The 25,065-nt window shown below is 47.0% G+C and overlaps 1 protein-coding gene across 1 annotated transcript in view; it reads right to left on the bottom strand.

Moving 5' to 3' along the window:
- The window catches only part of VANGL1 (VANGL planar cell polarity protein 1), a 45,951-nt gene extending 21,405 nt beyond the window's left edge, over positions 1-24,546 (bottom strand). Inside the window, exons 1-4 of the mRNA XM_069020842.1 lie at positions 24,445-24,546; positions 16,318-16,609; positions 14,476-14,602; positions 10,694-11,301 (exon numbers count right to left, since the gene is read on the bottom strand). Of these exons, the coding sequence (XP_068876943.1) occupies positions 10,694-11,301; positions 14,476-14,602; positions 16,318-16,400 (818 nt within the window). The 5' untranslated portion in view covers positions 16,401-16,609; positions 24,445-24,546. The remainder of the gene's footprint in view (positions 1-10,693; positions 11,302-14,475; positions 14,603-16,317; positions 16,610-24,444) is intronic.
- Positions 24,547-25,065: the final 519 nt, after the last annotated feature.

Below are 25,065 nucleotides of genomic sequence, written 5' to 3'. Positions count from 1 at the left end.
GCTAAAGATAATAATTTACAGAGTCCAGTCTCACAGCTGGAGATACGACTCTAAACCAAGTCCACAGCAGTAAGCTGCCATCCATTTGTGCACCATGTCCAGCTCTGAATCTTCGAGGATATGATCTGAGGTACTCAAGACCAATCCCTTATGCTTGGGCCAAGGCTGGTCCCTCATAGGTCAGCTGGACTGGGGAGGAGAAGCAAAGACTGGAGGCTTTCCCTTTCCCAAGCTCAGCAGAGGAGCAGACTTTTGCAGACAGAGCCCTGCCCCACCAAGGAGGGCTCCTACAGACTGCAGGAATCTATGGGGCTTGATGGGATTCATGCAATAGTCCCTAAAGAGCTGGCTGATGTCATTGCAAAGCCTCTCTTGATGATTTTTGAGCAGTCATTGTCCTGATTTTCAAGAAGGGCAAGAAGGAGGATCCCAGAAACTACAGGCCTGTCAGTGTCACTTCAGTGCCTGATAAATTGATGGAGAAGATTATTCTGGGAGGTATTGAAAAACACCTGAAAGACAATACAGTCATCACTCACAGCTAGCATAGCTTCATGAGAGGAAACCTCTGCTTATCAAACCTCATTTCCTTTTACGACAAGATAACCCACCTAACTGATCAAGGGAAGCCAGCTGGTACAATCTTTTTGGATTTCAGTAAAGCTTTTGATATTGTCTCTCACAGGATCCTATTGGACAAGGTGTCCAGCACACAACTGGATAAACACATCATGGGATGGGTGAGCAACTGGGTCAGGTGCAAAGGGTTACAGTGAATGAGGTGACATCAGACTGGAGACCTGTCACTAGTGGGGTTCCACAGGGCTCCATCCTCAGCCCTGTGCTCTTCAATGTCTCATAAATGACTTGGACACAGGACTGGAACGGACACTAAGCAGGTTCAGAGATGATACAAAACTGGGAGGAGCTGCTGATGTCCTTGAGGGCAGGGAGGCCCTGCAGAGAAACCTGGACAAATTACAGGGCTGTGCCATTACCAACCATGTGAAGTTCAACAAGGGAAAGTGACAGATTCTGCACCTGGAATGTGGCAATCCTGGATGTAAGAACAGACTGGGGAATGAGTAAGCTGAGCAAAATAATCCAGGTAGAAAAATACACACACAAACTGCAAAGCTGCATAGGTAATAGAGATATAAATTACCAGTTCCACAATTCTGCCACTGCATCACTGTGCAACTAGACAACATTTCTTTGGGAGGGGTGAGGAAGGATCAGGCTGCTGACAGGATTTTTTTTTGCAGCAGCATTATCTGAAGAAGTGATGTGGAACTGTGATCAAACATTTATGTAACTGAGGGGTGTACCGAGTATTTCTGAGGGAGGCGTAACCTCTTTCAAAGGTTTCTACACACTTGAGGTTGTATTTAGGATTTAGGGAGTTTCAAACAAGTCAGGAGTACAGAACAACACACAAGCAAAAGGTGTGCTTTACCTTCTGAACACAGCAGTTAGGAGCAAGATCACGAGCTTACCCTGCATGCAAGGGTGAGACAGGCACTTAGTGCAGAAACAAGGGATGAAATAGCAGACACCCCCAAGCCCTGAGCTACAGGGTAACCCTCAGCCTCCAACTCAAGCTTGTGTCCTGCTCAAGCAGCTAGGAACCCTGCAGAAATCAGCAACATGTGGGACCCTGGATTAGCATTTCCAGTTCCTGGGAGCAGCATAATCCATGATAGTGATGCATTTCCTCCTCCCAACATAGACCCATGTTATGCCTCTGATTAGCCTGAGCCTCAAATGAAAAAAAAGTAGATGCAGGAACTGGCAGGTATGGCAAGAAGTTTATACGACTCTGCATTTTCACAAGATAATTTAAAGCCTGTTCATGCTTCAAGTAAGGCCAGTCTTTAGCCACAGAATTCTTCAAGCTACATTAATCATTATGAAGTAACTAAGGGTGGGGCTTTTTGTTAGTAGTTTTTTTGAGGGTGGGAGAAAGGGTTAGTTGCTGATTTAGGGTGTTCTTTTAAAAAGTCAAAGCTAAGAAATACAGCTTTAATTCCAAGGAAACAACAGAAACAAAGTGTTCAAAGCCTCTACTGGCAGCAAAACTCCAGTGCTGCAATACAACTTTACATTTAGATGCTGCAGCCATGAAACATCAGCATTCAGCTCTCAATCCCACTGCTGCCTGGTAGGATGTTCTCTCAGGAAAGAGGACCACCTCCTACTTGATCCCCCCAGGAGGAGATGGGATTAATGTGGCAAGACTTTGAATGAGGTTGTCTTTAAAATCAATAGAGCATCTTTAACTTGTTCTACGGTTCTTCTCAAAACACCTGGGAATGTTATTCTCCTGCAAGCCTATGCAGACAGGCCTGAAGAGGCAGCATCCATGTTAGCCACTAGCAGACCTTTGCATACAGGGGTATCAGCTGTCAAACTACAGCCCAGTCCTCCCTGCACAGCATCCCTGCACCACAGGGCATCGCTCACAAAGCTCCAACCCAGCAACCTTTGCACAAGCAAGAGCCACCTGATTTTATAACCAGCACTCAGCAACCCAATGAACAACACTGGGGCCACAGGGACATAACCTGCAGTTCCAAGCTCAGAGGAAAAACCCAGTCCCAGCAAGGATGCAGATAACCTTCTACCAGAACTAGAGGAGTGCAAGCCAGAGTCAGCAGCCTGAAGCTCCCAAACCACAGCCAAAGTCCTTACTGCTGTGCCAGGAATCTGTTTTCCTGTCAGCCAGGGAATAGCTCTCCCCACACTGTCAGCTGATGTCCCCACTTGACCTAAACTGCACAAAAGAAATTTAAGCACTGAAGTTCATTTAAGCAGGTACTGGAGGGGGAATCAAGTTATAAGTGAAAATATTGCCCTCAGTTTTATAGCCATTAATAAATAAATAATTTTTAAAAATTCTATTACTACCACACAACTCCCTATTAACTTTTCCTTATTTCTTCAGGGCAGAGTCAGGAATCAGCTTCCATATTTCTTGGACATTATTTGTTGTGCTATATGAGAACTGCAAATTCACAATTCCTTGTCCTCTTAACAAAAAGTGAGCCTCTTCTTTTCCCCCAAAGGGCACACAGCTCACTTCTTTGCAGAATATTTGTATTTCATCACTCACCACAAGAAACAGATGTCAAAGGTTGAGAGGGTGGATTTTTTTTTTTTTTTGCAGCATTTAAAGATAAAAGCACCTTCATGGCCACAAAATTTGTTTGGCAGCTTAGGGAGGCCATCTGTCTCTGTGGGTGGTACACACAGGCACTTTGGAGGGCAGGGACAGCAGGGCAACAGAAATTCCATGACAAACCCCCTAAGTACAGGGTAGGCTGGAGTGCATACCGTTCTTGTACTTCTGGGCAGTGTTGGTTTTGAAAGACAAGCCAACAAGAAAGGAAATCCCTGCAGATGAACCCAATGGCATTTCCTCCACACCACACGTCTTTCAGAAAGACGAAGAGGAGCAGCTCCTCACCAGGGAGCAAGTAATACTCTACTGGCCAGGTGGGTTAATAATTGACAGCGGGCACTTCACCTACAAGTAGGCTTGTAAACTTTTAAAGTATTAAGTATTCCAAAAATGCAAGGTGGCTCCAGGGTATAACAATCAGCCTGCACCACTTGTCCTTGCTGCCTGGTGCATCTGCAGGAGCACAGAAAAGAGTGGTACATGGCCTGGGGTCTGGTACATTCAGCTTGTGCTCCTCCTGGTGAGGAGGAGAGGAGAAGTGGTGTGTTCATGAGGGGTGCTGGGGGTGATCAGGGATCAAGATCGAGGAAAGGAGGAGAGAAGGGTAGAAAGATGTGGGCACTTCAGTTCCCCAAGCTCTCTCCTCTATCAAAACGAGGAGCCGCTCCATGTAAAAAGCCATATGTAAAATCTGGAAAGCGTAAGCAGAAAGGTAAGAGGCTAGGAAAACATGCTCCTTTCAGAAAAGCACAGCCCTCCCAGGCTTGGAGACAGACTTTACCGCATCAGAAACTCCCAGACAAGTTGTGCATGTGGTCAGATACTTATGGTCTATCCTAGACTTTCCACTCACCTCTAATGAGGGGTACCTGGCATTCCTGGAGCTTGCTGATCACTTCTGCCACAAACAAGCAGCCTCTTAACAAGCTGTTGCTCTGACCCATGTCGTAAGTCCTAGCTGAACTTTGCTGGCAACACAGCCCTTGCACCACCAAACAGACCCTTGTAAAACAGAACAAGGCACCATTCCCATAACTCATCTGGAACATCAAAGGAGACTGCTCCCTACTCAGCGGGGAACAGTACTTTTTTTTTTTTTTAGAGGCTACTGGAAAATTCCCTTCTGCAATTCCACAGATACCCTCCTGGCTAGAGCAATCATATCTCTGCAGCACCATCCTCCAGAGGTGAGGCAGCAGACACAGGCAGGAGGGAATAGTATGGCCTGTGACTAAAAATGGTTAAGAATGTGGCTGAAAGTCTCTTCCCATATAAGTCATTATTAGTTCATCCACAAGTCAGAGCTTTCTTTCCTACTCCATGACTGCTCCATGGCATGGGTGTTTCAAAGGTGCTAACGCTCAACTGCCCACTGTGAACAGAGTTCAGCAAGCTCAGGAATGGGAGCATGGAAAAGCTGCCCAGATGAGTTGCAAGAAGTTGCAAAAAAGGGGTTGTAAACACCCAGTTTTGTGAAGTGTTGCTGGAAAGACACTGGGTGGGGGGTCACAAGTCTGACCCCTCAGAAGCTGCTCTGGAGGGGACTCCTCAGTTTCCCCAGGAACTTCACACTTGCAGATGCAATCAACACCCATTTAGCTGGCTATCCCAGAACTTCTTGGGAGGGGAGACTGATCAATGCTGGTGCTCATCATGTTTGGTGATGGGTGGGAGAAACTCGCACAAATGGGCATCAGGACACCTTGTATGGATTTCAGGACAGGGAAAATGTATTCCAGAACAAGGCTAATCTCACACAGGCTGGAGGCTCCAGCAACAGAGCTGGTCTGCAAAGTCTGTGTAAGATGCTGTTCTAGCAAGTTCCTGCAATCAAAGCAGCAGGACAGTTAATAATATGTTTTGCTACAGAACAAGGTAAAAACTCATCAGCTCAATCTGTTTCATCAGTGTGCATCACTACAGAAGATGATGAGGTTGAAGAAACCCCAAAGAGAAAGGAGGGCCAGTGTAATTCCTCAAGGCCCTGGGAACACAGACCAAACAAACTGCACACAGGGGAGAAGGAGAAGCCTGGAGTGTCTCCAGCAGGATTTAGCTCGGCAGGTACAGCACTGCACTAGAGTACACCAATGCTTGTTCTGCAGTCCCACTTCTGACTGCCCCACTGGAAACAGAAATATCCCAGAAGTGTATGTGTGAGATCAGTCACACTACGAAGGAACAATGGAATTTGACACACATTGTGAAGTTCCTTCACCAGAAACCAGTAAGATTTTAGCAGCTCTTGCTTGGGGAAGAGATACAGCTGCCCAAACCCACAGTTACAACCATGCTAGAAACAGAAACCAAGAGGTTCCATGGAAGCTTTCCTTTTGAGGAGTAGAAAGATTTTAGAACAGCGTAAGTGTTGACACAACTCCAGGCAAGAGCACTCTGTACAGTTCAAATGCTGACCTCGTGCTCTTCATTAGAAAAAAAAAATCACCCTTGATATGTGGAGGCATATTTGAGCAACAAGATCAGATGTCAATGCTTACAAATGCAGGCTGGAACATGGAGAAGCCTGTCCCCACTCATTAGCACTCCACACACTCCCTCTGTAGTGAACAAAGGACGAGCAGCACCAAGGGATGCCTGACAAGAGAGCACTCAGAGTAATCAGTAAATACTGACAACCTAGAGATCAGCTTTATAAGCAACAGGTCCAACAATTACCCAAAGCAGCTGGAAGACAGGCCAAATGCACTCCGCTTCCACAGAACACATCTGCATCTACTTTCTTTTGTGAGTGTGTGCAAGCCACTGGGTCTCTCAGTAAGGTATTGATAATTCTGGAAGGGAAGGTACAGCATTTTCAGAGACACGTACTTGTTTTGAGGAAGCAGCTGTTCCCTTCCTGAATTTTCAAACCATAGTTCAGCAAACATCCATATACCCAAATGGAGATGGGTAACAGGGATACAAGGAATGTTCAAGCACACTTTTACCGTTCAGAACTGCTATTTCTGAGTACTAAGCTTTTCTTGATTAGATTGACAAGAGAACACTGACCAGCTTGACAGCCATCTGCAAAACTTGTACCCTGAATTCAAAGGTGTACACAGGCTTCCCCACCATCTGCCCAGTTCCTAAAGGCAAGCCCACGCCACAAAGGACAGTGACCTTGTTTTCTCTGGGATTGCTTTACTTTTCTTCTTAGTACTTTTCTTCTTAGTACACTGATGTTTGGGTTGTTGCTAAGTACTGCTTACTCTAAGTCAAGGACTTTTCAGTTTCCCATGCTCAGCCATTCAGTGAAGAGTTGCACAAGAAGCTGGGAGGGAGCACAGCCAGGACAGCTGACCCAAACTGGCCAAAGGGATATTCCATACCACAGAACATCATGCTCAGTGTATCATCTGAGGACAGCTGGCCAGGAGCCACCAGTCACTGCTTGGGAACGGGCTGGGCATCAGTCAGTGGGTGGAGAGCAACTGTATTGAGCATCACTTGCCTTCCTTGGGTTTTATTTCCCTCTTTCCCCTCTTCATTACAATTACTATTATCACTGTTATTATAATTAATATTGTATTTTACATTAATTAAAATATTAAACTGTTCTTATCTCAACCCACAGATTTTACCTTTTTTTCTGATTCTCATCCCCATACTACAGAGTGAGGTGGGGAGGAGTGAGTGAGGGGCTGTGTGGTACTTACTTGCCAGCTGGGGTTAAACCAGGACAGACACAAAAGAAGACTGAAACTCCTACTACTTAAAACAGCCCGACAAGATGAACTATCACAGTCCTGCTCCTCATATACTTGCTGCAAGGATGAGCAAAAAGGAGGAGAAGGACCCAGTCTCAAACATTTCTAACCTCAGAAAACCACGACCAACTATACTGCAGCCCAACATTCGGACTATGTGGAAGATCAGTAATTACCACATAGATTAGAAGCCATTCATTTTGTTGAGCTGTCCAGACTAGCAAAGCTCTAGGGTGGGAAAGAGCACTCACTGGATAGGAAGGCAATATGTTTTGCACCCTAACTTCAGAAAAGGCGGGGTTTCTCCAGCAAGAGCTTTCCTACACAGTTTCTGAGCCATAAAAGACAGTACTGAACTGTGGATGACAAGTCTCATCAGCATCCCTATTAACAGGGAAAAACCAAAGCCTCTGCTGCAAATCCAAGCCTCCACTCGCAAAAGTATTGGCCTTTCAACTGAAAAGTTACCTACTCTTGTGCTCCCCCACCTTCATTTCCCTTTGCTGTTGCTTTCAGTTTTGCCACCATTCCCACCCAACCTCCTGCATTTTCCCAGGCTTGACCTTTCCTGCATCTCTGCTGCTCCCTGCTCTTCACCCACACATATGACCAGAATGCATTTGCCCTGCATGGTGACCCTTCCTACCAGGAGCAGCAGAGCAGTCAGTGAGCTGAGACTTGGCACCACATTCATCGAGACTCCTATTTAATTTTCACCTCCCCCCTCCAAGCTCCTGAATCAATGCCAAAGGGAACGTTCATTTTGGCAGTCAAGTCTCCCAGAAGAAAATAGCCAAAGTGCTGGGGGTGGGACCAAGCCAGCCTATTAATAGGCTGATTATAATATGAATTTGGGGAACTACTCCCAAATATGCTTACCCTCCTGGACCTAGGGCTCTCAGGGGTGGAGTGGAATACCTAACTCAGCACTTTCAACTTCTTTACTGCATTTGGAGCCAAGGAGGGTGGAAAATCCTGTCTGTACCCTGCCTCACAAAAACATTGTTTGCCAGAAGGGCAGCTGAGCTATTGTTTTCTTCCCTTCTCCCCCAGAAAACATGTTGTTCTCATACTTACATAGCAGCTCCCTCTGCCTCACCAGAAAAGACCTAGAATTGGAAAGCTTCCATCTTGGATTAAAAAGGGTGATATCAACAATTTTGATGTGAAAAACAAGAAAAAGAGCTACTCCAAGAAGCAACACTGAAAAACATAAGATGTCTCAAGTCCCTTCTCACCACCAGCTTCTCCAGAGCACACTAGACTGCTGAGGAAGACAGACTCCATGGATTGTTAGTGATCAAAACTTTTAAGATATTTGAGAGTGTAAAGAGACAAATGGTTTTGACTTCAGGAGACAATCAGACTGCTATAGCTGTTAAAGCATGCTTCTTCCTTCCAGGTGGCAGCTCAGAACCTCTCCAAGACCCCTTAAAATGCTGGGATGAGGCAAGCATGCATGGTGGCAAACAGAGTCCACCGGCAGCAGCAAGTGGTACATACCTACTCCATCATAGTTAGAACCCCCTCTCCAGCACACCCACAAGGCTGCTTCTCCAGTCTTCCTGAAATCCAGACTGTCCTTTCATGTCTTCACATTTTCCCATCAACAGACCTCCCATTCCAGCCTGATGCCTCAGCCAGAGAGTCAGAGACAGAAGGCAGCACACCTTGTGACCACGACCTACATTTCACCAACAAGCATGACAAGACCTTCATGAAAACTCTGCAAAATTTTGCCGTAAAGATGATCAAGTTCTCTTTTTTGTTCATGTTTCACAAACATCTCACAATCCTAAGCCCTTAGAAGCTGAAGGAGATATTAACTCCATTCACTTTTTACACAGTTTGTCACATTGGAGCCACACTCTTTATCAAGATCAGAAGTTCTCCTTACCACTTACACACAAGTAACACTCAGAGAGAACAAACTCTTCCTTAGCTGGGAGACACGTGGCCCCTAGTCAAACCTACAGTTTTACCTTTGCAGCAGCAAATATGCAAAGACACACAGGTTTCAAAACACATGTCAATACACATTAAACCCATCTGTCAAACTAAGGAAAAAGCAACACTTGTTTAGCATTATCAGACACGCTTGACAAGATTCTTCTGTAGCACAAGGCACTGCAGCACCTGTGTGTGGCACGGCTTGCGCTCCGTGTACCAAACGAACTGAAATCAGCTTGCCAACAAACGAGGAGTCACAAGTTGTCACACATCTCAGATTTTACCCTAGCTTTTACAACTCTTTGCTGCCTTAGCATCACCCAAGACATTTCAAAACCCTGCTGCAAAGAAAGAATTGCAGAAAACACTGTTTTTAACACGTGCTATTAAATATTTAGGCCCTGATTCTCAAGCGAATTCTTTGCCTCTGATGGCAAGTTAGACAAGCAGGCTTTGGCAGATGTAGGATCTCAATTCCTCTGAACACAAACCCACAATCTGCCACCAAGCAAACTCTATCAAACCAAATCTGCATGCTGTGTGTGTATATACAGGTAAATACAGACACGTGCCAAACTTTCTCTGCAGAATTTACTTATGATTGAACTGCCTCATCACACCTCAAGGCACAATATTGTGGCACAGGGAAACTTTGGCAATCATCTTTCCATCGCTCTCATAGGTTATGCTGGATCACTGACCACAGAGCAATTAAATTAAAAAAAAAATTTGATTTCACAAGAAACCCAACTGATATTAGGTCAGTTTTTGAAATCCTGAAAGAGGCACTTAATTAAGTCAATGGGTGCACTACCATTACAGAAGAGGGGCTCTCCCCTTCACATTTCATACAGAAAGAAAACAAAGCAGAGTCCAGACCTACTTCACCCAACAGGCCTCGAGTTCTTCTATAAGCCAGAAACATCCAGGAGCCAGAAAACTCCCAGACTTGAGCTTGAACCACTAAATCTGCTTCAAAGCAATTCCATTGGTAAGCTAACGGGCGCAGGAGACTGTTCCTACATCCACTTAAAGCAGCAGATGCTAATCTCTTCATCTGCCACAGATACACATGCCATTGGGGTCTGGACAGGATAAGCTGAACAGATGTTTAAGTGCACATTCAGCCTGGAGAATCATCTCCAGGGCTCAGCTGCTAGCTGCACAGGACGCAGGAACTAAGTGATTTCTGGAGAGCTTTGCAGGACACAGGAACCAAGGCAGTTCAGACACCTGTCCTTTTTTGTACCGTTGCTGAGAGAAGCACTAATGCCAGCAGGAAGGTGGAAGAAGCATGCATATGTCGTACCTACAGCTCCCAAACACTGCCAGATACATCCAGCCCAGCAAACTGATCCATACCTAATGGCAAAAAGAGCATCGTGCTACAAAACCTTCAGCCCCTGCCATGTGGCCTGGCCTGCTGACAGGAGTCTCTGAGCAGATATGCTCTGCCTGAAGGCCTGCTCCCAAAGCAATCTAAATGCACAAGCCAGCCCCAGCTATGCAAGGAGAGCTCTGTATTTTCCTCCCGTAAGGAGAAAGGGCAAGAAGCCCAGAGAAGGATCTTAAAGATCTCATCAGGCATTGCCCAGTGACCACCCCGAAGTTGTGACATCAGCTCTTTTCATTTCCTGAAATGCACAGGACTCCTCTGAGGCAGGTACAGCCTCTCCCCCACTCAGAGTGGGGGCAGAGAGGTTCAGTTTGGTAACTTCGGAGGGACTCCAGGAATTCTTCTGGGGAAAGATTCAGGAACCAGCAATAACACATACTCAAAAGCAGCTGATGCTTCATGCCACAGCAGAGCCACACTTATGTCCACCACTGGATTCCAAGGGCCTGTACCTACCTCAGGTGTCCCAGGCTGTAGTATCGCGACTCTCCGTCCGTGGAGCGAACCACCTTGACGGTGAACGTGGGCTGCAGCTGCCGCAGCTCCAGCAGCACGATGGCCAGGTAGTGGATGAAGAGCAGGGCGTCCACCAGAGACACGGCGTACTGCACTATCCCCTGGTAGTTGGTGTCCTTCGAGTCCAAGATGCGAACGCCGTAAAAGAGCCAGTAGGAAAACACAAAGAGGAATATGAGGACCAGCAGAAGGGCCCGAAACACAAACACCCTCGGTAGATCTGCCTTGGGTTGGCGGAAAAAAAGAGCCCAGGTCCCAATCAGGAGAATGAGGAGTTTAAACGCCACAGAGATGAACAGTCCCTCACAGACAGTACCACACGGCTCCAGATCATCTCGCCACAGGATCTGGGGTAACAGAATGAAGGCAATGGGGGTAAGGAAGACTAGGAGTCCGAGAACAGCTGCCACTGTTAAGCCCAGGTAACGTTTGCAGTCCAACCCAACACTGTCTTCCAGATCCTTACTGATCCGGGCAATGTCCTCCTGGGAAATACTGTGCTCAGAGGTGCCTGTGATTGCTGTCGTGGTCTCACCCCAGTTGTCATCCTGAAGGAGGAAGAGAGAAACAGAAATAACATTGAAAAAATCAGGCTATTCCTTCCAGATGTTCTGTTTTTCTTACCTGGAAAGACTGCTATGACAGCCTTGATTTCCAGAAAAAAAAATACACAGCAAAAGCAACACCTTCAACATAGCGAATAATTAACCCTGACAATTAGTAAACGTTTGCAAACAGCAGCAACCTGTCCAAACCAGTGACTATAAACATTAGATGCTAAAAGCCCATAACTGCAGAGCAGGTAGCTCAGCTTGCTGTGCCACTCACTGTACCCCCAGAAGTGGTTCTTCCAGCACATTTAACGAGGAACATGACATAAGTCTTGGAAACTGTAGTAATCACCAGTTCCCATGTCCAGGGCAAGGACTAGTATTCTTCCAGCCCACAAATTCTGCAGTGCAACTGCACCACAAAAGCACCTGGAAGGGAAATTTTCATTTCAGTGTTTCAAGCCAGTTGTTGTTGTTACACAATCAAAAACATGTTCACACATTATTTTTCCATCCGTAACAGAAGCAACCACACCTCCAGCAAGTTCCTCCACTTTTATTGTCCTCTACAGTAGCACTGCTCTCAGTAGCTGACAATCTAACAAAAGTTTACTTAAATCAACACATTACAGGTGATCACAGAGGATATTTTCAGGTATGGGGCTTTTAAGTTTAGAGGATCCTAGACTGCCAAGTAGCTCTGGTATTACATTCCAGGCCATTGTCAGATGCCACTTATTCACAGAGAGGCTTACCTGAAATACAGTCACCATATAGGCAAGGTTCAGATTACATTACATGCTCTGAAAGTCTCATTTCTTCCCTAGCTACCATCAGACAATGTCTGCTTTGGTTCTCCCATGTTACAATGCCTCCAGTTGCTCCTTCCAGGTGCTAGCAGAGCCAAAGAGTTACACTGACATGTATGGATTTGACTCACAGCTGCTGCTGGAGTGACTCATGCACATAAAGGCTCCTGATGCTTCCCACAAATGCATGCCAAAGAGTGGCAATGCATGTGCTCTGCTGCTTGGCACCTGGCACCTTTGTAGCTGCAATGCTCACTCAGAACCACACTTTTCTTTTCTTCCTGAGAATATCTTCCTGCAGCCTGTGTCATTAATAGCATTTACAACTTCCCTCAGACTTCTCCAACTGGACATGCTGACCGAAACAATCCATTTTAAAGAGACAGGCATGATTTTAAACCTTTATTCACTTCTTTTTAAGGGTTAGAGGAAAGAGTCTTTGGGAAAGGAGTAGACTGAGGCAGCACAACTACTTTGAACAACTCCCAGCTCCAGGGATTTAACTTGTAAGGCACTCCAAGACATGAATACCTCCCATGCCTAGAGCAGTAGGGTTTTGAGACAGACCAACCACAAACAGTCAGCATCTTGAATTAATATGCGGGGTTTTTGAGTCACTTCTCACCAAAGCAGAGGCCCCAGAAGAGATATCTGCATTGTAGTATGTCCTGAAAGGCAGCATATTCCTACCACATTTCCCTCTTTAACAGCATCTCCAATAAAGCAATTTAAGCATTTCAACTATTTTATGTTTATGCATTAAATAGTTCTGCATAGTTTCCTCCATTTGATGAGCTGCAAAATCGTGAGGAAAAGAGAAGGGACAGGAACACCAGAGCAGCTCAAGGCTACATCCCAGAACACAACAGGCAACCCTAGTAACAGTCTACCCCTTACAACTCTTTCTACTTGAAAAAAAGTGGACTACAGCCTAATGCAAAAAAATGTGCAATTATATAGAAACCATAGACTCAGAGAATGCTTTAGGTTGAAAGGGACTTTAAAGACCATCCAGTTCCAACCCTCCTGCCATGGCCAGGGACACCTTCCACCAGACCAGGCTCTTTGAAGCCCCATCCAACCCGGCCTTGAACATTTCCAGGGATGGGGAATTCATAACCTCTCCGAGCAACCTGTTCCAGTGCCTCACCACCCTCACAGCAAATAATTTCTTCCTAATATCCAGTCTATACCCACCCCCTTTCAGTTTAAAGCCATTCCCCCTTGTACTATCATTTCGTGCCCTTGTAAAAAGTCCCTCTTTGGCTCTCTTGCAGGCTCCTTTCAGATACTGAAAGGCCACAAAAAAAGGTCACCTCAGAGCCTTCTCTTCTCCAGGCTGAACAACCCCACCTCTCTCAGCCTTTCCTCACAGGAGAGGAAATATGAGGCTAGTGGTACATGGTTGTTGGACCTAACTGAGAAAAGTCTGGCTCACACATCAACTTACTTAGCTTTGGCTTTAATCGAGAAGGTCTGCATGAAAACAAGGACTTAAGAATTTGCCTTTAGAACTATTTGAAATAAAGCTGGGACTCATGAAAACAAGCATCTGATTACAAAATACCCAATTACAGGACATGAAATGAGCACACCAGTAGCTACACAAATACTGTTACAACTACCACCAAACACAGTTTGACTGGAAACTGGACACTGATTTTTTTTTTTTTTTTTCTTTTGAAAAGGTAGAACTGGCACGCCACAGCCAAGGATTAACCCCAAATCCAGCCCAGGAGGTACTGATGCTGCATTCCAGGCCTTGCAGCATCAGCCATTTTTTGAAAATGAATATGCATCTTCACATCACCTGCTAGAGCAGAGAGAGCACTGCGTCCATCCTAGGTGCAATCCAAATGCAGCATTATTCTAGTTTTTACTTAACCCATTGTTAATGTACCAGCTTTCTCTGAGTTCACCCTCCTTCACAGCTATTTCACACTAGTTTTACATTTCTTTACTCCTTTCCCTATTGGAATCCTGATTCCAATGTACTTTGCATGATTACCTGGAGCAAATCCGGCTTAAAAACTGAAATATACATACAAGTGAAAGGGTTGGCCTGAATAATGCACAGTGAGATGATGGAAACAGATGTTCCTATAGAGCCTGGCAAATGACACTCAGGAGACAGAGCAAATTAGTGCCCAAGCAGTTGTCACATCAGCACTGGTGCTGACAAAAGTAACACCCTCAGAAGAAGACAGAAGTGACTGAGACCTTGGCTGTAGGCGCAAATACAGAGCACCCCTAAGTCATGATTCTTTACTCAACGACATGCAAGCAATTCTTTCTTCCTACCCACGACCAGTAAGTCTCACACACAACACACACTCCATGTTGATTTCCACACCCTCCTTACCTGGCCCTCCTCTGCCCGAGAGGCGTCGTTCCCCAGCAGCGGCTCTGCAGGAGGTGTCTGGATAGTGACGGACTTCTCAGACCGACTGCCATCTTTGCTTCGGGGAGATTTGTGTCTGTCCCGGCTCCTTGTGCAAACAGAGGAGGAGAATAATGTTACCAGTTACTTTCCAGGGCCTGAAATGTGCTGCACCTCTACCTGCAAAAGGTGCCCCAAGCATTAGATCAGTCAAGCTTGTCCATCTCTTGATCAACATAAACTCAGGCTGTGACAAAATGAGCTCTGGAGGAGGTAGAAAGGGATCTTGCCCAGAGAAGGTGACAGCCTGGAGGCTGGGACAGACCACTCCCTCAGTGATAGGAGAGGAGAGGACAGGGATGCATGCCCACCACCTCATGTTCTTGAAAGGGAAGCCTGCATTCTCCAAACAACTGACAATTCCATTTGGGATTTACTGGTCTACACAGTTCTCTACCTACAATAAAGTGTCTCACAGGGACATGCCCAGTTAACACAAGGAGTGAATCAATACAGCTTTAGTTCCTGCAAAGCAGAGTCTTGTCATCTATGACCTTAACACTGTAGGACAATCGGTGAAGTTTATTTCCACTGGTTAATAACCTCAAGTTAACCTCTCTCAAAGAAAGCGAGACCATCAAGGGTACAAGGCCAGGCTTTATTTCCAGAGTACACTTGGAGACCTCACAGCTTCTCATCTGAGAAAGTCTCAAGATTAATTAAGCCCTACCAATCTGCTCACCAATGTGTTCCTCTCCCTTCCCACATGGACAGGAAAGCAGCCTTTGCACTGGAAACCCTCACTGTGCTCAGGGACTGGCTTAAACCTCATTAATATCCCAGCTCTGCCTCTCTCTTAGAATTACCAAAGCCCGAAGGTTTCATGGGATGACACTTTTTCCAATTTAAGGGCTCTAGGATTTTTAGGTTGTTTTTGGAACTCTGAAGGCTTCTTTCCACACAGCATTCTAAGTTTAAAAGGGCAATCTGTATTGGGAATTGGATGCTAAAGAAGGAAAAAAAGGCAAATGAGCTGTTTTACTCAATAACTGGACTGTGAGCAAAGAGACTTCATGGAAGAATTCTTTTTCCAACCACACAGGATAATTGCTTCCGAATTGCAAAATTATTTTGGACCAGCTCAGTAATAAGATGCAAACACTAAGTGACACAGATTTTACATGTAAAACTAAGGAAGACGCAGGAAAAAAAAGAAAAACCGAAAATGTTTCCAAATAATCAGAAGTTTCAGAGCAGATGGGTTTGCAGGCTGTTGAACTACCACAACAGAGAGGACTTGCTATTCAAGTTCAGAAAAGCCTGACTTCTAATCCAATCAATGCTGATAAAGGACTTGTTGCCTACTCAAGTACCACTCAAATTCTATTTAAAAAAACCCCAACACACCATTAACAGAGTTGCCTGGAGGAGGGTGGGGAGAGGCAGGAAAACTTATTATTATAGAATAAAGAAATGGCATCAGAAGACAACCAGCAATTACCAGTTTAGGAAGTCTAACAAGTCTTCTCCCCAGATATTGCACTCATCCCTCACCCTTTACAAGGGGAGTTAGGTGATCTTTTCTTTCTGCTGGCATTATCCCAATCTTTTTGGCCACACATAACCCCAGCATGCATCCAACAGGTTGAATATCACTGAATTAGCTGCTTCAAGTCTCCTCACTGTGTTCCCCATGAGGACTCTCCCCATGTATCTCCTCCAGAGATGTGGGCCCACTGATTTTATCCTGGCTTACAATTTTTTTCCCCATAGGACATGTCCTAACTTAGAGCAGTAAGTAATTAAAAATAAACATTTCCTTACCCTTGTCTGTGAGCTTTTTTGGAGTGACCTGAGTAGTGGGAGTATCCCGAATATGTTGATTCTGTATCCATTGCAGCAGACATCGGGTCTGCACGGAAGGGGCACAGACTTTATTTAGAAGATGAGTTCCTGGTGCTCCTGAGGTGGAGTCCGTGGTAAAAGTGCTTTCCTGGGTACTCTTTGCTTCCCAGTCATCGGTGAGATCTGGTCCTCAGAGACTGAGCGAGCTTCACTTAAAAGGAATCTGATCAGAGGGGAGGGGAGGGAGGGCGCTTGGCTTCTCACGATCGGCCTAAGAAACGAGAAACAGGCATGGAAGTGCACTCTAAGCAAAGCAAAGCATCATTCCTACTGCAGGAATTCCCTCACTTTGGCCACATATCACACTCATCAAGCCTGTCCTGGTCAATACCTCTTTCTGATCTAGTGAAACACATGCATTTGAAGAGCTTTAAATGAACTCAATGCATCTGTTTTGCAGGGTCTAGTCCATTGCTCTCAAACTCTGGAAGAGACAGACTAGGCCACCTGGTAGAGACAGAGACTTGGAGAAGGCACAGCAGCCTCAGATACCGAAATTCACCCACAGAAAAAGGACCAGGCTCGGCTTCAACACGATGTCTCCTCTCCTGTGTGACACACAGCCCAAATAGCCCCAGACTCAGAATGGCAGCATTATAGACTATTTACAGGGGGAAGGGGTGGGCGTGAGGGCAACTTTCCTAGGAGAAATGCTGCAGAGAATCAGCCCACCGTGCCTGAACCTGCTTTGTTTTCACAACTTCGAGGTGTGCCCTTTATACAGGCATTAGTTACTATACAATCAATGGCACTATGAACACCTCCCTCTCTTTGTAACCTTTGCCTCCAGAAGCTAATTTGGGCCTCAAAGTATTCAATTTTATTAAAAATCATCTCTATATATACACATATTCATAACACTGGGGAGAGGTGATTAGAGATCACATCTAGCTTATATGGGCCAACACTTCTTACAGTGTACTTCCATTTGGAACAGCAGCTTAAGTCACATCTGTAAAGGGCAGAAGAGGGTCACATTTTTTTGGAACAGGAGCAGGGCAACATTAGAACAATTCCCAACAGTTACATGTCAAAACCCCTGAACCCTGTGGGAAGGAAGGGTAGACATCAACCTGCTTTCCAAATCCACATCCTGCATTAGGTGATAAGAGAAATGGACAGGAGGGGAGTTAAGGAGTTAATCACCGGTTAGGGGAAACACATGCAAACAGGGAAGAGGGAAGGGTGGCAGCTACAGGACAGAGGTACCTTGGCACAGCTCAGCACTCCTGTGGCACACAGGAGCACTCTCACATGTCTTTTGCCCAGGCAACTCCTGCCCCCAGCCAACACAGGACTAAAGCCATGAAAGTACTTTCAGAGTGGGCAAAAGACGACTTTAAAATTAAATTAGATCCCTCCACAGTTTTCTGCTCACAGCAGTTTTCAAAGCTGTTAGCAATAAAACAGGCAACCACCGCTTTGAGCCCTCTCCTTCCCCAAAGACAGAGGGACAATAACAGAAATCCTGCTTTGGCCAACTATTCTTGCCATCCATAAGATTCCTCCACTAACACCTCCAGAAAAGCTTGTAATAGAGCAGAGAGCTCTACCACATGCAAGCTGTGCCAAAGAATGAAGCCTCTTCCCCACTGGGCTCCTCGGCTGGCAGTGCAATCTGCAACGAAGTAAAGAAGCACCCCCACTGCATCCAGAGATGCAGGTATTAGCACAAAACTTGGATTTCCAGGGCTCTTGGAAAGCAGAAAGGTGCGGGGATCTTTTGTGTACAGGATCTCTCAAGGGCATATTGTGACTCGAGAAAACTTAAAGGCATCAGAGAATATGGAAAGGACAAATAAGGATGGGATCATAAGGCCCAGTTTCAGGAAGAAAGGAATGAGGATGGATTTAAACACAGTAACACATAAAGCCTAGGCACAGCACAGTTTGGAAGATGGCATCATTACAGTGACAAGAATAAAAATCCCCCAGCCTAGGACGTGATGTTAACACTCATTAACTCCCGAGATTTGCACACAGCCTGTAGCTTACGGCTCCAGCAATAGGCTGTGACTCATTAAAGCTGATTTTTACCTCTACTGTCCTGCTAGGCAACCACAGAAAAATCCTTCCTCTGTGTTTGTCTTCCTCTGATAAAGGGGGGTGAGGCCACGACCCCCCTACGTTCAAAAAGCACTATGAGGAGATGGCTACACAGGACTTTGCAGTCATTAGGCACCACAGACCAGAAACACCCTCAGATGAGCAAAAGGTGACACACATTGTAGTCTTAAACCACGGTTTGTCATGTTACTGGAGTCTCTTTGAGAACAACCACTACCTTCACAGATACATTCCACTGCATTACAGGGAAAGGAAAAGCAAGGAGAGCTGCTGGCATACATCAGGAAGGGTTATGTATTTTTCCTAGCCCTCTAGGAAAGTATAAACTCTCACCCTTTTCCTCTAACCACATGAAAGAATTTTCCCCCAAATACCTGGTAAAAGAATCAGAGCTGAGACAGGGACTGGGAATAGAGCTCCTCTTTTGACCCCTCTCACCCCATCAGCATGGGATCATACTTCTCTGGAGGTATCTGGGAACATTACTGCAGGTAGAGGCTGCCGTGGAAATGCACAGGCTGCCTGGGCAAGTACCATGAACAAGCAGTGCCCATTTGATGGTGAGTGAAGCAAGGCAGTGCTGGGCACCGGGCAGGAAAGCCCAACACAGGAACATCAGGGCAGTCTGGATCATGCCAACTTTCCTCTTCTGTGTAAGCAAGAGCAACGGTTTTGACACAGCTCTGTGAAAAGTTAACAAGGCAGCCCCCAAAAAACATCAAGTCTCCTGGATCATCATCAAAAGCAGTAATCTTAGAGGTATTTTCCAACCTAAATGATTCTATTATGAACTCAGGGACTCTGCACCATCTCCTTGCCCTGACTTCAGGGCACACCAGTGGCTAAACATATCTTCCTGTCAAGGCACTCACAGGACAGTCAGGAACAAAATTTATCTGCCCAACCTCAGCTGGAAAAAGCAGAAGACCGCTGGCTTTGCCTGGTGCCCAGCCCAGGCTGATTGTCAAGAAGGCTTCCTAGATTTGTCCAACAGAGGGTAGCCTGGATTGCTAGACACCAGTCCCAGGCAAGGAGGGAGGAGCACAGCCCAAACACACACTCCTCACAGCCATGCCAAACAGGTTACCCACCTTCCCATCTATTTTACAGCAGGAAGGCAAGGCAGCCTTACCCCAGAAAAGCTTCTGAAACTACCGTGGAAGAGGTAAGGAAGGGACCAAAAGACAACTAACAAGCTAAACTACATCTTGGGAGCTCTTCCAATGGCATAGACAGAAGTCAACCCTGGATTAGCCAGCACCCCAGGAGTGCCCGCCACCAGAGCCTGAGGAGATCTAGAGAAGGCAAGCTCTACATGAGTCCTTCACAATGCAACCATACCCAAGCTAAGCACAGTCTTTACACACCTCCACCACTAAATCACTATTAATGATGATTCCTACCCTAACCCTCTGGGCAAGAACAACTGTTCTGGTTAAAGCAGCAGCCCCTTCATTTGGGGCCTCATCCCTTCACAAAAAAAAGTGAATTCAGAGTCTAATGTAGCCAACTGAAATGGCTTCACAAAAGATCATTACATGTCACAGGACTCTGCTGAAGGCATGGTCTGTTTGCAGAGCTTCTGGCCCTGCATGAAACAAAGCTCTTCTGGCCTGAGGGTACAGTTGCACTGTATTTCAGCGTTGACAAGAAAGCTGGTGTAAGTAGCTCCCACCTCCGCACCACGGTTCACCACTCTCAGTTGTGTCAACACAATTCTCAGCAAGCAAACAGCACTGCTGGAAAACAAAACAAAAAATCCCTTTTCTCCCCCCCTGCCACGCTTTTGTCTTGGATCCTTTCCGTGACCTAGTTCACAGCACAGCTCAGAACATCAAAACCAAGATCAGGGTGAATAGCAGCACAAGCGAACAGCTAGAGGGGAGATGGGAATGCCTCCTCTGCCTCCACCACAGCAATTGTATAACCTGTACACCCAGAACTTTGCTCCCAGTAGGGCCAGCACTCTCACTTTGCCTTTCCCTTACTCACTGACAACAGAAAGAAGCCAAGTACTAGATGGAAAACAATGGTAAGGGCACCCCAAAGTAAATTTTGGGACCCTGTCCTGGCAAGGACGACTGCCACACCCTGCACGACAGTGAAGAAACTTAGTTACCCCTGAATACTGCAGAGATCACTGTAATTACAGTTTCTACGCAGCTACACAACTCATTGTAACTCCCTCTTTTCAGATGCCCATAAATCTCAAAAAGAGTTCTTTTGAATTGCTATTTTCCACGCTGGAAGCCCAATCCCATTTCCAATGAAGTTTGCTTTGTGATCGTCTTCAAGGGAGCACAGTTTGGCTCCCAGCCCAAGAGAAATTTAAAAGGGCAAGTTACATCTTTAAATCAAAGAGGGCAAACGCAAACAGCTCTCTTTTACATCCCATGCTTCCCCGATGGATTTTCCCCTGTGAAGTGAGGCAAATAACTCCAGAGCAGCTCATCTTTGAAATCTTTGTACAGTTTCAGTCTTACTCTGTTTAAAACTTGCAATCAATTAGAGTTGATTTACCAGTTAGTTCATGAAGTTATATGTATTTGGAAGTGCCATCTGGAGCACAAGCAGCCACAAGTGTCCGTGAGGATGTGCGCACAATTCAGCTCCAAACGCCGTCAGCCTCACTTGTTAAACAGCACCAGCTGTCTACAGGGTAATGGATGCCCACAAGCTATTGCACTGAGAAATCTTTTTTCCTTCCTTTAGTGAAACGAAGAGCTTTGCAAATCAAACACGCCGAACCTCAAGCGCTGAGGGTTCAAAAGTAAGAACAATTAAAAGACGGCTAAGCAGTGAGGAAGCTTTTCCAGCTCTGGCATTGGCTTGGCTGCACAGTACTGCTGCAGTGCATTCCCATTATTCACTTCAGGAAAACGAGAGGTTGCGTAACTTGCTGTGTTCAACTGCAGACATAGTAAGACCTATGAGCAATGCCACAGGAACCTCTTGCTTTTGAATTTCCTGAGCAGGCCCCAATCCAGCAACTTGATCTGTAAGCACAGAAGTTCATCCATGCTAATCTACCCACAGAGCCAAGACTTTCAGTTTTAACGGCCAACAAGCTTTGGGAAACAAAGTTTTTCCAAAATATTTTTATTTATTTTTGCATGCCATTAAATAAGGTCAATTTTGGCCAGATATATATATATATATATATATATATATATAACTAAACCAGGGCTTTTACTCTATGGTGATGGCTCTTGATTTGCAAGCCCTTCATTCTGAAAAAAAAAAAAGTTTAGTAGTCAGCAAATTCAATCCCTCTAGCAACAGGTTCTCTTTTCTTTTGCTTCTCAGAGGCTCCTTAGAAAGATTTCATAGATCCCCTGGAAATTCCAGCCCCAAAGCTGGAAACCATTAGCCCATGACATGGATATTTCAGCAAGAAAAGCCACTGGTTTATTGAAGCAATCCACTGTTCAATCAGAACGTGCAACAACACAGCTCTGAAAACACAGCAATGCTGCTTCAACAGCCAGGCAAAACCACCATCCAAGTGAGTGGTGTTTCCAAGCAGTAACCCCCAGCCTCCTACCCCCCTGTTACACAGCTGGAAGCTCTCTACATGGGGCCCATCTGTGAAGCACTTCTCTGGACGATGTCCTCTGCCCACTCCAAGAGCCACCTCTGTGCTGTCCAAGTTTCTCAAGCTCAATGAGCATTCAAGACTATCATGCAAATTACGTCTCAGTGCCATCCTGTCAGACTGGTGAAAGCTTGTGCTTCCTCACTCGTACGTCTCTCCTGTGCTGCCAGACCTTCCAGCACACCTCTTCATCCCAGAGCCATGAAACATGGTACAAGGTATTGTGGCCTCACCCTCATGACACCAGAGCACCTGTGTGCACAGGAATACAATTTTCCATATTGACATTTAAAGCCTTATTGAAACAAACAAGGAAAAGAGTCTCACAGGACACTGCTGACTCTACCTATCCCAGCGGGCAGCACCTGTACCTCATTTTCAATATTTACTTTTAGCCATAGCACTTAGATACTGAGTTAGCATTAAAAGGTATGAACTGCAAAAGGTTTCTCTACTGAAAGAGCACCCCCTCCTTTAAGACACTGCATATCTGCCAGCATTTTCTATTTAAATTTAGAACAAAAAAGAAGTTGACAGACCCAGAAGAAATCCCCAGTATGCAGCACAGTGGGACTACACAGTATGGAGTCTTTCTCTATCTCCCTCCTGCTCAAATCTGTACAAGTCCAGTGCTATTCTGTCCTTGCAAGGAGAGAGGGCAAAGGTGTTTACCCCTGAGGAAAAAAACCACTGATCTTTAATTTGACCCAAGTCAGAAAATTCTGACATACAGGCTAATGAGAAACTAAAAGAAGTACTAAGATAGTTTTTACATGGGTTCATTTTCTTCTTCTGAATGACAGTACCAGACATGGAGAAGCATAAACTTACTGTTTCCCACCAGCAGAACTGGACATCACAGTTCTCCACTTGGGTCTGCCCATCATGTCCCCACACATCACAACAAGCCCTATAGCAGCAAAGCCACATTTCTGATACCATCCCTCGCCTTGGTTGCAAGAGGTGGGGGTGTAAGGAAGGCAGGCTACAACAACACAACATGCAGTTCTGCTAGGACAACTGCAGTCATTTGGTAGTGTTTCCCTAATGCTGTATCCCAGTCTCCCAACAACAGTAAGCCCTCTCCAGGCGCACATATCCATAAGACAACAGCCACTAGGAGCAACTGCCACTGCTAACCAAAACCAAAAGGCCAGAAGCAATCACTGGGAGCTGCTGGTCAGTGACTGTGAGCAGTTAAATGTTTGCCTAGCTGGTTCCAGTACAGCCTGGGATAGTTCCAAAATTTCAGCTATAGGGAACATTTTTAAAGGAGGCTTGCTACAAGACTCCATTCACATTTATTTTTCAAAATTAACAACTGAAGTGATCACAGAGCCAACACTGGTCTTGTAGCTGCGGCCAGCTAAACAGCCAAACCCCAGTGGGGGAAAAGAGCCAAGCATGGTCAAAACGAAGCTTTTCAAAGGTGGCAAAGCACTGCTGAAGCTCCCTTCTCCACAGCTCTCCTCCTCGAAGTCAGGCTGAGCTCACAGGCAATGATATCACAGAATATACTCCATAACATCCTAATTTGCACTTCCAGCCAGCGTGACTCGATTTCTCAACTCTTTATAGCTGCACAAATCTTGTGGGCAGTTCATTACTGACAAACCCGGGGCCAAAGAAATCCCACTGCTCCAAACAGTCATAGAATCGCCCACCTGCCTCCCCACATCGAAAACCCTGCCATCAAGTCACTTTCACAGACGCCGCAATTCAAAGACTTCAGCCCTTGGCATAAGAGAGTTAGTTCACCACCTTGACAATTTTCTGAGTAAAAAACCAAAACCCGTGCTGCCGAGCGGGATGAGCCCAGACACAGAGCAGTTTGTTTCACACGGCGTGGGCAGGCAAGGCACCATCAGCCATTCACACCAGCGTGGAGCCTCACGCACGAACAGCACACGGGTTCCTTCCAAGGCGAGCTTCGGCAGCCAGAGCGCTGCCCGCCGTGCGGGGCTGCGCCCGCGGCCCCCGCCGGCACCGAGGGGTTTACCCCGGGATGCCGAGATCGCGGACCCGCCGCCCCGGCAGCCTCACGGCGGGCAGGCAGAGCCCCGGCCGGCAGGAGGGAGGCCCCCGGCCGCCTCCCACCTCCGCCCAGGCACGGGAACCAGCGCGCAGCCCGGAAAGCGCCGGGCAGGGGGAGCGGGACGCGGCGCGCTGGCCCCGCAGCGGGCACCGCCGGGGCTCTCAGCAGCACCGCCCGGCCGGGCGCCGGCCCTGCGGCCAGGCGCGGGAGCCGGAGGCTGCCACACCGCTGCTCCCGCCGCCCCAGCACCGGGGTCCCGGCGGCGGGAGGGCGTGGTGGGGGCAGCGGCATTGCCCCCCCGCACCGCGGCCGGCCCCGCACAGACAGACGGGCAGATGGTCGGACTCACCTCCCTCCCGCGGCCGTCCCATGCCGCTGCCGGCACCGACCCGACCCTCCGCCGCCGCGCCGCTCCCCGCCACCTTCCCCGGCGGCAGCCGCCGTCGCTGCTGCCGCTGCCGCTTTCCGCTTCCTGTGCCCGGCACCGCCCCGCACCCCGTCCCTCCCCCGCCGGAGCCACCGCCCCCCGGGCGAGGCTTCCCTGCCCGGGCAGCGGTCGTCCTCACGCTCACCGGGACTCCGGCCCCCCGGTACCCCGGAGCCGGGCCCTGCTGCAGCCTGAGCTGGTGTGGGTGTGCGGTGGGACCCGCTGCTCAGCCCCCGAGGCCTGATGTGACGCTTGAATCTCTCCCCGTAGCTCTGCCTCCTCAGCACCTCGGGTGCTCCTTCACATCTCCTGCCGCTGCTTTCCCCATCGCCCCCTCCTTGCTCCTGGTGCCCACCCCCAGGGGCCCGCAGCTCTTCCAAGGCTCTGCAGCTCTCCTCCACCCCAGCCATGCTCCTCGCCTGTCCTATGCCGCCACCCTGTCCTCTCGGAGAAAGATCGGTCCCTTGGAGCTATCCCATCCCAGACTACGGTGTGCTTGGGTTTCCTCGAAGTCTAAGTGTATTGCCAGGCACTCTAATGCCT

This window comes from Aphelocoma coerulescens, chromosome 1 (assembly GCF_041296385.1).
Source record: "Aphelocoma coerulescens isolate FSJ_1873_10779 chromosome 1, UR_Acoe_1.0, whole genome shotgun sequence".
Lineage (NCBI taxonomy): Eukaryota > Metazoa > Chordata > Aves > Passeriformes > Corvidae > Aphelocoma > Aphelocoma coerulescens.
This window is presented reverse-complemented; position numbering and strand designations above follow the sequence as displayed.